At 51.4% G+C, this 11,905-nt stretch overlaps 1 protein-coding gene across 4 annotated transcripts; it reads left to right on the forward strand.

Moving 5' to 3' along the window:
- The first annotated feature begins 1,455 nt into the window (after positions 1-1,455).
- MPV17 (mitochondrial inner membrane protein MPV17) lies at positions 1,456-11,897 on the forward strand. 4 transcript variants are annotated; one of them, XM_081253534.1, is made up of 8 exons: positions 1,456-1,540; positions 1,966-2,040; positions 8,726-8,841; positions 9,060-9,152; positions 9,247-9,342; positions 9,591-9,623; positions 9,882-9,934; positions 10,925-11,897. In XM_081253534.1, exons 2-8 carry the CDS (start codon positions 1,971-1,973, stop codon positions 10,992-10,994), a joined length of 531 nt encoding a protein of 176 aa, XP_081109660.1. In that variant the 5' UTR covers positions 1,456-1,540; positions 1,966-1,970; the 3' UTR covers positions 10,995-11,897. The 4 variants fall into 4 exon arrangements, with proteins under 4 accessions (XP_081109660.1, XP_081109663.1, XP_081109661.1 ...); XM_081253535.1 differs by having other exon boundaries at positions 1,507-1,587; XM_081253536.1 differs by lacking the exon at positions 1,456-1,540 and adding an exon at positions 1,671-1,689.
- Positions 11,898-11,905: the final 8 nt, after the last annotated feature.

Here is an 11,905-nt window from a genome sequence, read left to right on the forward strand (position 1 = left end):
TTCCACCTCCACCAAGGGGCTTCCCAGATTTCTCCAGTAAAAATTATTCTCCCATGTGCTCCCAAGAGAAAAGGAAGGAAAAGAGGTTAAATGAGAGTTTATTAGGCACTTGATCTATTTCAAGTACTTTAGCATATGTTACTTAATTTAACCCTATGAGGTTGGTATTGCCCCATTTTACTTGACAAAGATAAGATTCTGAGAGGTTAAGCAGTCTGAATAAGGTCACATAACTACTGAGTGGTGGTAGACAGTCTGACTTCAGAATACAACTTTCCAACTTAGCACATTTGGTCTCCTACTACTAGTGTAAATTCACTCCTCTAGCTTGGTGTTTTGCATATAGAAAGCTTTAGTTAAATGTTTGTGACATCGAATTCTCTTGCCTCCTTACTGTGTTTCTCCAGTTATCTGTTACAGGATTCTCCCTGCCTTAATCATATAGGAATTGAGTTAATTGGGGCTGGAGCTAGCCAGGTAAAGACCCTGAAAGAGTCAGATATGGTTGCCTCCTGAAGTGTGAGCTCCCTAGGGATGATTAAACAAAGGCTGTCAGCCTTGTGAATGTTTCCACTACCCTAGAAAGGATGTTGCAGTATATTCACAAAATTTTAGAATGTTAGAGCTGGAAAGGGATTAGGAAATCACCTCATCTATTGGTTTCCTAACAGTTTTAGTTGTGGGCCCTTGTTTAAATGTGGCTTTTTCTAGAAGTATACATGTATTTTTTAAAAGCTTAGGTGAAGAAGAACCTGTGATACCCCTTCCCCAAACATCTATAAAGCCCTAAAACTGAGGAGCCCAGTTTGAAAAACAAAGAATCCAACCCCCTAATTTCACAGATGAGGAACTTCAAGTCTACTGATGACCAAGGCTGCAAACCCGCTAGTTATGAAACCAGTATCTAAACGAGAGGTTCTGTAATCTGAATGATTGCCATGGAGCAGTCATCTTTACGCAGCATTTCTAAAGGCTACTGTGCACAAAGTATTGAACTAGTTGCTATGAGGACGACAAATACGAACAAGACCCAGTTCCACCCATTCAGGAGCTCACAGTTGAGGCTAGTGAAGAACTTACTTTTTTTTTTTTAAAGTAACACACACGCACACATTTAACTATGGCTAATAGTTTCCAAACTTTGATTCCTGAGACCGAGAATGACGTCTGGACCTTGGCCAGTTCCGGGACGCGGGAACAGTGAGAGTCTATCCAGGTTAAGAGGCCCGTGCAGCGGGGAGAGAAGGGGCAGAAGCAGACAGAGGTCGGGCCCAGGTGGGCAGGCGGGCCCCGCACCAAGACTCAGCGCAGACCCAGCTGAGCCCTTCTCCACGGTACTAGTGGCTGAATGCACTCCCATTCCGGCCCTGGAGGTAGGGGAAAGCCGAGCGCTCAGCCGAGCGGAAGGGACGGGATTTGGGGCGGAAGTCCCTCCGCCGCTCAGGTCACGTGGGGGGGGGGGCTGAGCTCGCGCGCTGGTTAGTAGCGAGAGTTCCGCGGTCACCGGCTCACAGCGCAGCGATCACGTAGCGGCAGCAGTGTGTGTGATCGTTCCAGGCCCAGGGAGTCAGAGGCCGTTTTTCTGAGGTGGAGTTGGGCTCAGGAAGGATGCGGGCTGGTTCCAACTGAGAGTCTGAATCTGGGGACCGACCAGGCTCTGGGTGAAAGCCAGAGCAAACCTGTCCTCTTGTGTGTCTCGGTCGGGACAGAGGCCCCCAGATAGACCTGCTTCAGGGCTGGGGGTGGGGTGGCGGGTGGCGGCCACCGGTATTCCATAGCCGCCCACAGCCTTCCTCTCTTCCCCGATTGCCTAAGGCGATCCCTGTGACAGGAAGCTGTCCAGGAAGCCTCTGCCCATTTAGAAGCGGGAGGGGGAGAGGGAGTGGGCGCAAGGGAAGGACAAAAGTCTCTTTAAGTGTGGAGAGGGGCAGTGGGGGTGACCCCCCTCTCCTCTCGCCTTGACAGAAAGCATGGCACTTTGGCGGGCATACCAGCGGGCTCTGACTGCTCACCCGTGGAAAGTACAGGTCCTGACAGCTGGTAAGTGTCCCAGTGGGACCTAGTGGTACCAGCGCAGGCTGATCTGGGAGGCAGAAGCTCGCTGCACCCCCGCCCTCATTTTTTGCTTTTATTCAGACCCCTTGAAGGATTGGCTCTCACCCCAGTCTGTTTTGGAGGGAGGGTCCCCAAGTCTGTTCTTAAGGAAAGGGGTATGCATAGATGACCTGGCTATAAAGTAGGATCTGAAAGTCCTCACAAACCTGAGGAGTCATCCCCTTAGGAAAAGAAGGCATTGCCCCGAGGAGGCCTTAACTTAGAAAATGAACAATAGCAAAGGCTCCTTTAACATTTCACAGTGTGCAAAACACTTTCAGCACACATTATCTAATAGGGTCCCCACAAAGGTGGGGACACAAAGTGGGCTAAGATTACTTGGGTCCACATTAGATCACACACCTAATAAGTGCTGGAATCAGACTCTTACCCCAGTTTATTTTTCTTAGTATTGTTCTTATTGTGAAATATATCTTAATACACAAAAAAATGATTACGATAATGTATGTACCACTGAAATAAAAGTAAACTGAATACTCCTGTATCAGTACCCAGCTTTGAGACCCCTTGAATGCCTGTCCCTAATTCATACACCCTAAGAAATAACCACTTTCCTGAATTTTGTTTATATCATTCTTTTGCTTTTCTTATAGTTTACTATCTATGGATGTATCCTCAAACGATATACTAATCAAGGATTTATTTTTACTCTAAATCCAGTGATTGAGTAGTGACCTCACAAAGGTAACCCAGTGACTTACCTGTATTTGTTATCTCATTTTGCAGATTAGCTAATATGAGAGGAGATGGCACAGAGATAAATTTTATAGGGGGAAGGATTGGAAGGCCTGTGACTATTGGGGCAGTGCGAAGGTGACCGGTTAATATAAGGTCTTGCCTATGCTTAGAGGAAGGGAACAGGATTCTAATGAGGACCATGGGCTTCTGAGAGGAAGACTGTTAAAAAGGGGTGGGGGGGGGATGCTACTGAAAGCCAGGATACAACAGAAGTCCTGTTACTGGAATAGCCCCACATCAGCACTAGGAACTTCATTGAGTGACTGGCCAAGGAGTCTTTTGCTCCTCCCTGGGCCCCTCTCCAGCCTCCTGTGCCCAGCTATCCCCCATCCTGTCCTCAGAGTGTCCGTCAGCCTGCATGACTCACCTGGCTGTGTGTGTGGTGACTCATGCTGTACTGGGTGGCTGTGATGGGAACTGACACGCTGGGCCCTTTGCCCAGCCTCAGATTCCCTCAGGGACCCTAACTGCTGGAAGGAAGTTTCCCCCTCTCCCCTTCGTGGCCATCAGGAATAGGGAGGGAAGGAGAGTCCTTGTGTTTCCTTACCCAAGGGATCTGCAGCTGACGAAGGCAGGAGCTAGAGCTCCAAGGGGTCCAAGTGCAGGTACGTAGCTGAACTGGGGTGATGGTCTGTCAGTGCTAGAGCCCTGTGGCTCCACACCCCGAGTCTTCCTGAGGCTGTACCAGTATCTCAGCCCTGAAGCAACCTCTAGGTAGCACTTTTCTCAGACTTTCCCAGACCTTTCAGACTTTTCCTTCCCTGCTGCTCAGTGTACTCGAATGAAACTACAAATAAAGGGGGGAAGTGGATTTAGCTCACTGAGCTGTCTTTAGATCCCAGCACAGTAGTTCCTAAGGTCCCATGGCATAGCTCATCACAATGGAAAACAGAATAGAGATTTCAGACTTGGAGTTAGAAGACCAAGGCTTGAATCTCAGAGCCATAGCACTTAGGAGCTGTGTGAATCAGGACAAGAAAATAAACCTCTTTGAGCCTCAGTTTCCTCGTTTAGAATTTGAGTTTAGTTATATGACCTCACAGAGTCAGTGTAGGGGTTATCTCTGAAAAGGCTTTAGAAATCAGAAAATGCTCAAGAAACTTAAAGGCTCCAGGGGTTGGCCCTTTATATGAGTGTTGGCAACCCAAGAACAACAAGCTCTTATTTTTATAGTGGTGTTTGGGTTGGGTTTGTTCCACTTGCCGTAAATTTGGAACATGGATAACCATCTAGCCTCGGTTCTCCAAAAAGTAGAGTCTGAAGCTTCTTTGCAGGTACTTTGTTAGGAAGTAATCCCATGGTGGGGAGAGGGGGAAGAGGGACAGCCAATAGAAGAATGCGTTATCAAATGGACACTGCTTAGGGCACATGGCTGCTCAGTCCCTTAAAACTGACTGAGAAGCTCTTTGAAATGCCTCTTAGGACTTTATGGGTCAATAGTCTTTTCTGGAGAAAAGGAGAAACCTTTACCCACCGGCTCCATCCCACGTTGGTCAAAGGTTTGCCATATGGGATGTTGATGTCCGTGCTCTGTGCTCTACCAGGTTGCACAGGCATCATCCCCAGGTAAAGCATCAGTAGCTCAGACCCAGGTAAGGCATAGGCCTGAGACAAGGACCCATCAGCTGAACTGCAGTGGTGGCTGGAGTAAGAGATAAGTGAATCAAAAAGATCTGATATGGTTCAAAAGAAGCGTCTGGTACACCCATTGTGGGCCAAGCCAGAGTCAGGAACAGGGCACCCTGGGCAAAGGTCTGCTGTGTGTTCTGCAGAGTCTGAGTCAGCCTTCTCCCATCCGTTCTTGAGGGCCCTTCCAGTCTCCAGGGGGCCCAGTTCTATCCATCTTAGGCCACTCTGGTCCTGCTGTGGAAGCAGCTGAACTTCTGCAGACACTGGTTTCCCTGCAGTCTGAATGTGAGAGCTCAACAGGCATTAGAGACCATCCAGTCCAGCCCCTGATACTACAGAGAAGGAAACTGAGGCACGAGGGAGGAGTGATATGCATGAGGTTTCATGGTCAGTGGTGGAGCTGGCATTAGAACCTGGGGCACTTCCCAATGCACTGCCCTGCGACTGAGACACCTGCGACCTCAGAATGCTGAGCATAGTTCCAGCTGGTCTGGGCTTCGGTACCTGACAAGCTGCAGAGCCCTCCATTTTGTCTTACTTTCTAGCAGTGGCAAGGGTTCAGGCCAGGAGTGGGGAGAGCCCTCCGACAGATCCCAGAGGAGGCGCTCCCCTGTCACTGCTGGGCGTCAGCTCCCTCCACGCTCTGCCAGACCAAGCCCCTACCCCAGGCAGCTATTTAATTATTGGAAACTTCTGGAGAGGAATGAGACAGCGCCCTGGCCCCCTGCCAGCAGCTACACCTGCCGACCCAGGCCTCCCATAGTCAAGGACAGTTTCCTGCTCCTCATTCCAACTTCTTGCCCCTCAGTTTTCTCATCTTCCATTAATACTTTGGTTTCTTGCATCTAAGACTCGACACACAAAAGCCAGGAGAGGAACAAAATAGGGGAAGTAGAGAACTTACCCCCACCCATGCCTAGGATGAGGGCACGGAAGTTGGGGCTTTTCCACTAGCGGGCAGAAGGTGATCCCAAATAGATCTGTGCTCAGATGCAGGCGCTCCCCAACCCCTACCCCCCGCCCCACTCTGCTGAATCTGGTGACGAGTGACGGCATGAGAACTGGCACCTACCCAGGGGCATGATGTCACACCCACGCCAGCGTCTGCCCGCTGGGCTCTGCGCCCAGCCTGGCATTGGGGCATCACTGCCCAGCAGCCCCTTGTCCTGCCCCATCGGGGCTCAGGCATTATGTCTCGGCAGGCCTCTAGTCCCAACGCCCTGGAAACAAGTCCAAGGAAAGGGGAGCCAGAGCACTGGAGGGTCCAGGCCAACCAAATACGTCCAAGAGGACTCCCAGAGCCTAGGGTGGTTGGGGTCTGTTTGGGCTCTGGGTTGGGGAAGGTGGGATGAGGAATCTGGATGTCAGCCCTTCCTGCTCAAACAATCACTCTGACCAAAAAAGGCCTTGCTCTGTGCTTAGACCAAAGCCTTAGAGCTCCCTGGAGCTGCTGCAGGCCCACAGGGCCTGATGATCTGTGTTCCTCCAGAGGAGGAACTGGGCACGGTTCTGTCTGAAATGGACAGAACTGGCAGGGCTACAGGCTACACACCCCCTACCCACTCCTGCTGCTTGGTTGTCTCTCAGGCCTGATGGGCATGGTTTGGGGGCCTGGAATCCATCTTTCTCAAAGGCTGCAGGCTTCCAGGACTGTGGGACTACATGTCAGGGACTTTGGTTTTCACTCCTGCTCTGCCTTTAGCTTGTTGTGTGACTGTTGGTAAGCCATGAAGAGTGAAAACACCCCTCTCTTTGTGACCGTTTCCTTCCCAAGAATATTGCTGCTTGCCCTCCCCACAAGGTGACAGGGAACAGAGGTGGTCACATTCTGGGGAGTAAAAGACAGAGAGGAAGTGCGTTAGTCCAGGAAGTGTCTTTGATGTTCGGGCCTTTGGGCCTTGTTTGGGCAGGAACCCCCGTGAGTAGCAGCCCCAGGAGCCTCTTGGTGCCCACTGGCCCCTGAGCCCAGGTCTCAGCCTCTGCTGGGGATTCCCTGGCCTCCTGTACCCCCTTGAGAGAAGGCCTGCTTTCAGGCTCCACTCCTTACCAAGTCACCTCATCTCTCAAAGACATTCAATGGAGGTGTGACCTCTACCTTGCAGACCTTTTGTGAGGATTAAATGTATGAGAGCCCTTTTGTACAGTGTAAACATCTTGCCAATTGTCGAACTGTTAGTCCCTTCATTTAAGCAGTGACTGTCTTTCTGTTCCCCCTTCCCCAGGCCTCGTCAGGGTCACTCTTCCCTTAGGCACGGCCACAGCAGCTCCCTCCCCTCCCTGGGCACAGCAGCTGGTGACCCCAAGTTGTCAGGGAGAGGGGATAGGGTGTTAGTGCCAGTTGCGGAGGGGAGCTAGCCTTCTCCCCACTGCTCCTCACACCTTGAGCCTGGGTGCATCCTTTGGGCTCCACTTGGCGTCCTCTGTGCCCTTGCCAGGGCAGTCTTGTTGTCTGGGTGGTACCTCGGACGTTTCTCCCAGTTGATTTTCTGAGCACCTGCCAGGCTCGGTATGGCGGGGGGGTCAGAGAACAAAGACGTCTGGGATTCTGTCCTCGCCCTCTGGGAGGCTGTGTCTAGCCACGTTCTGGGAAGGGCCTCCACCACTTTGGGGGTTTCAGGGAGAGGAGAGGCAGGGCTCCCTTGGTGGGTGTGCTGGGGGTCCCAGCAGCCTAGGTCACCTGTGGGTGCCCCAGGCCGACCCCAGCTCTCAGCCTTACTCAGCTGCCTCTGACGAGGCTGCACAGAGGCAGGGCTGTGCAGGGGTGCGGGCGAAGAGCAATGAGTGTGCAGCCAGCACGGACGTCAGAGCCAGCTCCGGGCCAAGATGAGGATGTGTTTGCCCAGTGCTAATTGAGGGCACAGGGACAGTGGTGGCTATGGGGCTGGAGGGGACTCTCATTACTCACCGTGATGGACAGGCAAGCTGAAGGTCATATGGTCACTCCCAAGTGGCCCTAGTAGAAGTGTGTGTTTGCTAGAAACCATCACACCACCATCACTGACGGGGGCTCTGTAAACAGGGATGGTTTCTTTTTTTTTTGACTGCGTTGGGTCTTCGTTGCTGCACGCGGGCTTTCTCTAGTTGCGGCGAGCAGGGGCTACTCTTCGGTGTGCGGGCTTCTCATCGCAGTGGCTTCTCTTGTTGTGGAGCACGGGCTCTAGGCACATGGGCTTCAGTAGCTGTGGCTCGCAGGCTCTAGAGCGCAGGCTCAGTAGTTGTGGCGCATGGGCTTAGTTGCTCCGCGGCATGTGGGATCTTCCTGGACCAGGGCTTGAACCCGTGTCCCCTGCATTAGTAGGCGGATTCTTAACCACTGTGCCACCAGGGAAGCCCAAACAGTGATGGTTTCTGTCTTGGTTTCTGGGTGTGGGTGTCCTACTAGTGCTGCTTGGAGCTGAGTGTCTGTGCAAGTGAGGGAGGGGAAGCAGGTGCAAAGACCTGGGGAGAAATAGCCTTAATACCTGTTGGCAGCTCAGTCTGAGGCTGTGAATGGGAAGTCTGGGTGTACCTGACTGCTGGGAGGTGACAGGATCCTTCCTTGCAGGGACTCTGACCAGCTCAGCCTGTCATCCTCCTGCCTGGGACCATTTGAACACTTATGTTTTAGAGTTATTCTTGCTGTTCTCCACAAACAGAGACCCCAAAACCAAGGTGAAGGACATTGGCCAGGGCCTTGCCTTCGGCTCGGGGGAAAAACAACTCCAGGATTCCTTAGCGTTCTGCACATGATCTATTCATAGTTAGGCGTCCTGGAAAGAACACTGTCTAGGAAATCAAGCCACCTGGTTCTTGGCCTTGGCTCTACCACTTACTGGTTATGTGAGGTCCCGGACCTTCGTTTCCATCCATAACTCTAGAGTAAGGGGTTTGCACGAAAACCTCTGGAAGGCCTTTCCAATTCCGACAGTCAGTGCATCTCAGCCCCTGGCACCTCAGATTCTCCTTCCCCTACCTGCGGTTTCTGAGTCCAACTTTCCTTCACTGCTCAGTGCAGTGTTCTTGGGCCCTGGCCTGCTCAAGGCTGCTCATCCCAGTTTCTAACAGGACACATATGAAATATCACCATCCCTGGGGAGGTGTTACCATCCTTGAAGCAGCAGGAAAGGACTGGCCATTTGCCCCAGAATGAAACCCCTGGCCTCAGAGTGCCAGAGCCTCATTCAGTGAGCAGACTTACCCCCCTCCTTGGGATGGCCGCTTGTCCCTGGGAGATGTCCTGACAACACCTGTGTACCCTGCACAGGGTCTCTGATGGGCCTGGGTGATGTTATCTCACAGCAGCTGGTGGAGAGGCGAGGTCTGCAGGCACACAAGACTGGCCGGACCCTGACCATGGTCTCCCTGGGCTGTGGCTTTGTGGTAAGTTCTGCCCACAGCAGGGCAGCCGGTGGATTGGACAGTGGTTTCAGTTCCCTGTCATCCTTTAGTTTCCCTTGGACCCTCTCACATCTAAGCCAGCCTTGAGTGTCTGCTCCCCCTGGGGTTTGGTTTCTAATGTTTGGGGGCGGAGCTTTGTGATGTAAAGGCCTCATGCTCCCCTCTGCACCCCTGCTCCCCTCTTTGGGGGTTACTTTCAGGGCCCTGTAGTAGGAGGCTGGTACAAGGTTTTGGACCGGCTCATCCCTGGCACCACCAAGGTAGATGCACTAAAGAAGATGCTGTTGGATCAGGTGAGCACAAGGAAAAGGGAGTTGGGGAGGGTGAGCTGTGTCGAGGGAGGGCAGGGGTTTAGGTGCTCACAGTGCTTTAATTTCTCTTCCCTAGGGGGGGTTTGCCCCATGTTTTCTGGGCTGTTTCCTCTCACTGGTAGGGACACTCAATGGACTGTCAGCCCAGGACAATTGGGCCAAACTCCAGCAGGTAAGCTGGGCAGGTGTGGGGATGATTTCTGGATGGCAGGCTGGCAGGCCCAGGGGAATGAGGCAGGCTTCATGGGGACGGGAAGGGTGGAGGTGCAGGCAGAGCCCCAGCTCTGAAGGAGAGGAGCTGAGGGGCAGTGGTGCAGGGATGTCTTCTCTGAACAGAAGTCTCTATGTGATACTCAGATCGGGAGGTCTGAGCTGCCTGGAAATGCAAATGTTCACTTGTTCCTTCTCTTGTCTCCTCAGGATTATCCTGATGCTCTCATCACCAACTACTATGTAAGAGCTGACACCTCAGCTGCCTCTTCTTCTTTCTTGAGTCCAGAAGTGCCAGGGACTGGGGGTCCTCCTGACACAGAAATCCCTCAGTTGGGATTACTCTGTCATTCCCACATGGGCACCATGCTCAGGGAAGCACTCACCCAGTTGTGCAACGTATCCTTGTCTGTAGAAGCCGGAGTCAGACCAGGCAAGGCGGGGAGTCTGGGGTCAGGTGATGGAGGCAGCCCACCAACCTTTACCTTCTCTCTGTTGTAGCTCTGGCCTGCTGTGCAGTTAGCCAACTTCTACCTGGTCCCTCTTCATTACAGGTATGACAGATCCCCACCCCACCTTTCAAGGAAGATGCACATTATGAACGGTTAGAGACAAAGTGATTCTCATTTTAACCTTGAACTACCTTAGACCCCCCAGAACACTCTGCCCTGGTCAGAGCTCCTCAGACTCCTGAGCATTTTATTACAGAACATCCCAGAGTGTCTGCCTGCTGACTTCTTTCATCTTCCTAGGGAGGATCTTGCTCCGCGGTCCTTGTCTCCATCCCACCTGGGCTCTCTACCTTTGATGGCATGTCTGCAGGGTCAGGACTACAGCCTAGGTTAGGCAGAAAGGTAGACCAAAGAGACAAGTAGGAATGTGGTCAGGTTAGTCCACTGCAGAATATTATTTTATCCTAGGTAATAAAGGTAGTTGCTGAAATCTCAGTAAAAAAAAATATAGTGGAACCAAGATGAGTGGTTAAAATTATTGGAGGTGTGGGGGCTTTGGGAACAGGGAAAAACATGAAACTCTTCAGAGGGGACAGGCTCAAAATGGACATGAGTAGCATAGCTAAAAGGAGTATAGACTTATGAACTAAATGAAACTTTAGGGTCCTTGCAGTGCTCTTTGAAACTAGAGCAAGGTATATTTAAAATAAAGAGAAGGAGGTGCTACTTTATATGGCAGGCAGCACATTTTTCAGAAGATGAGATCTCAGCTGTACAAGATGGACAGATGTGTATTTAGAAGGAGCCTGGACAGGAGTACAAATAATGGAGCCATGCGTGGCGAGATGGTGGCTAAGAGGGGGTTAACTTTGGGGCTTTTGTCCAGGCGACAGAGCTCTGGGCTGGCACCAGAACCCGAGCTGGTTTTCCTCTCGGCTGAGCCACACATCCCTCCGTGGGGGCTGAAGGAAGGAGAGCTAAATCTGGGCATTCTTGGAAATAATCCCTCTTATCCCACTGTACTTTCCCATCTCTCCCCGCTTGCTTGTCCTTGTTCTGCTGCTGCTTCACGGTGCCATCCCTGTTCCTTAGGTTGGCTGTCGTCCAGTGTGTTGCCGTTATCTGGAACTCCTACCTGTCCTGGAAGGCACATCGGCTCTAAGTCTGCCTCACTCCATCATTCCAAGCTTGCAGTGATGCAGCTTGACCCTGGAAGGGTCAAACCGCCTCCTCAAAGTGGGCACATTGGTTTTCACAGGCTTTGGTGGCTGGTCAGAACTTAATGGGGTTAGCACTCTGAAGTGGCCTGTTTCACTCTAAAATGTAACCTGACTCCTACTGAAATCACTAAAACCTTTATAATGGCCTTATACCCACCACATAGTGGGCACTCCATAAATACTTGTGGAACCATATGATTTTGTCACCTTCAGTTGACACTCATATCCCGGCAAGTACCACTCATCCCCACTCTTCATAGACACACCTGTTTTTCTAACCCTTCCCAGCCCTAGTCTAGCTCCAATTTTGGGGGAGCCCCTCAAGCTCTTTATATGGTGCCTCCATAAATATATTTCTAAATAGGTAATCTGGAACTTGCAGAGGCAATGAGTAAGACCCAGCAGAAACCAACTGGGGATTCCCGTTTTCTAGAGTTTGGAAAGAACCTGGAGACGACTTAAGCCCAACCTTTTACAGATGAGGACACTGAGGTCCACAGAAGTGAGGTGACCTGTCCACACCATGAGTTACGGGCAGAGTAGAAACTTGAACCCGTGTGCTATAGTTTGAATGTTTGTATACTCCCCAATTTATATGATGAAAACCTAATGCCCAAGGTGATGGTATTAGGAGGTGGGGCCTTTGGGAAGTGATTAGGCCATGAGGGCAGAGGGCTCATGGGATCAGTACACTTACAAAAGAGGCCATGTGATGAGACAGCGAGAGCTGCCACCTGTGAACCAGAAAGCAGGTCCTCACCAGACACCAAACCTACTGGCACCATGATCTTGGACTTCCCAGCCTCCAGAACTGTGAGAAATAAATGTTTGTTGTTTATAAGCCACCCAGTTT

Source organism: Mesoplodon bidens (assembly GCF_964165515.1).
Source record: "Mesoplodon bidens genome assembly, chromosome: 14".
Taxonomy (NCBI): Eukaryota; Metazoa; Chordata; class Mammalia; order Artiodactyla; family Ziphiidae; genus Mesoplodon; species Mesoplodon bidens.

Bases quoted from the DNA above. Each gene is read 5' to 3' on its own strand.
- MPV17 (XM_081253534.1), top strand. From the start codon at position 1,971: ATGGCACTTTGGCGGGCATACCAGCGGGCTCTGACTGCTCACCCGTGG. The intron at 2,041-8,725 runs GTAAGTGTCCCA...TACCCTGCACAG, and splicing joins AGTACAGGTCCTGACAGCTG to GGTCTCTGATGGGCCTGGGT. The intron at 8,842-9,059 runs GTAAGTTCTGCC...GGTTACTTTCAG, and splicing joins CCCTGGGCTGTGGCTTTGTG to GGCCCTGTAGTAGGAGGCTG.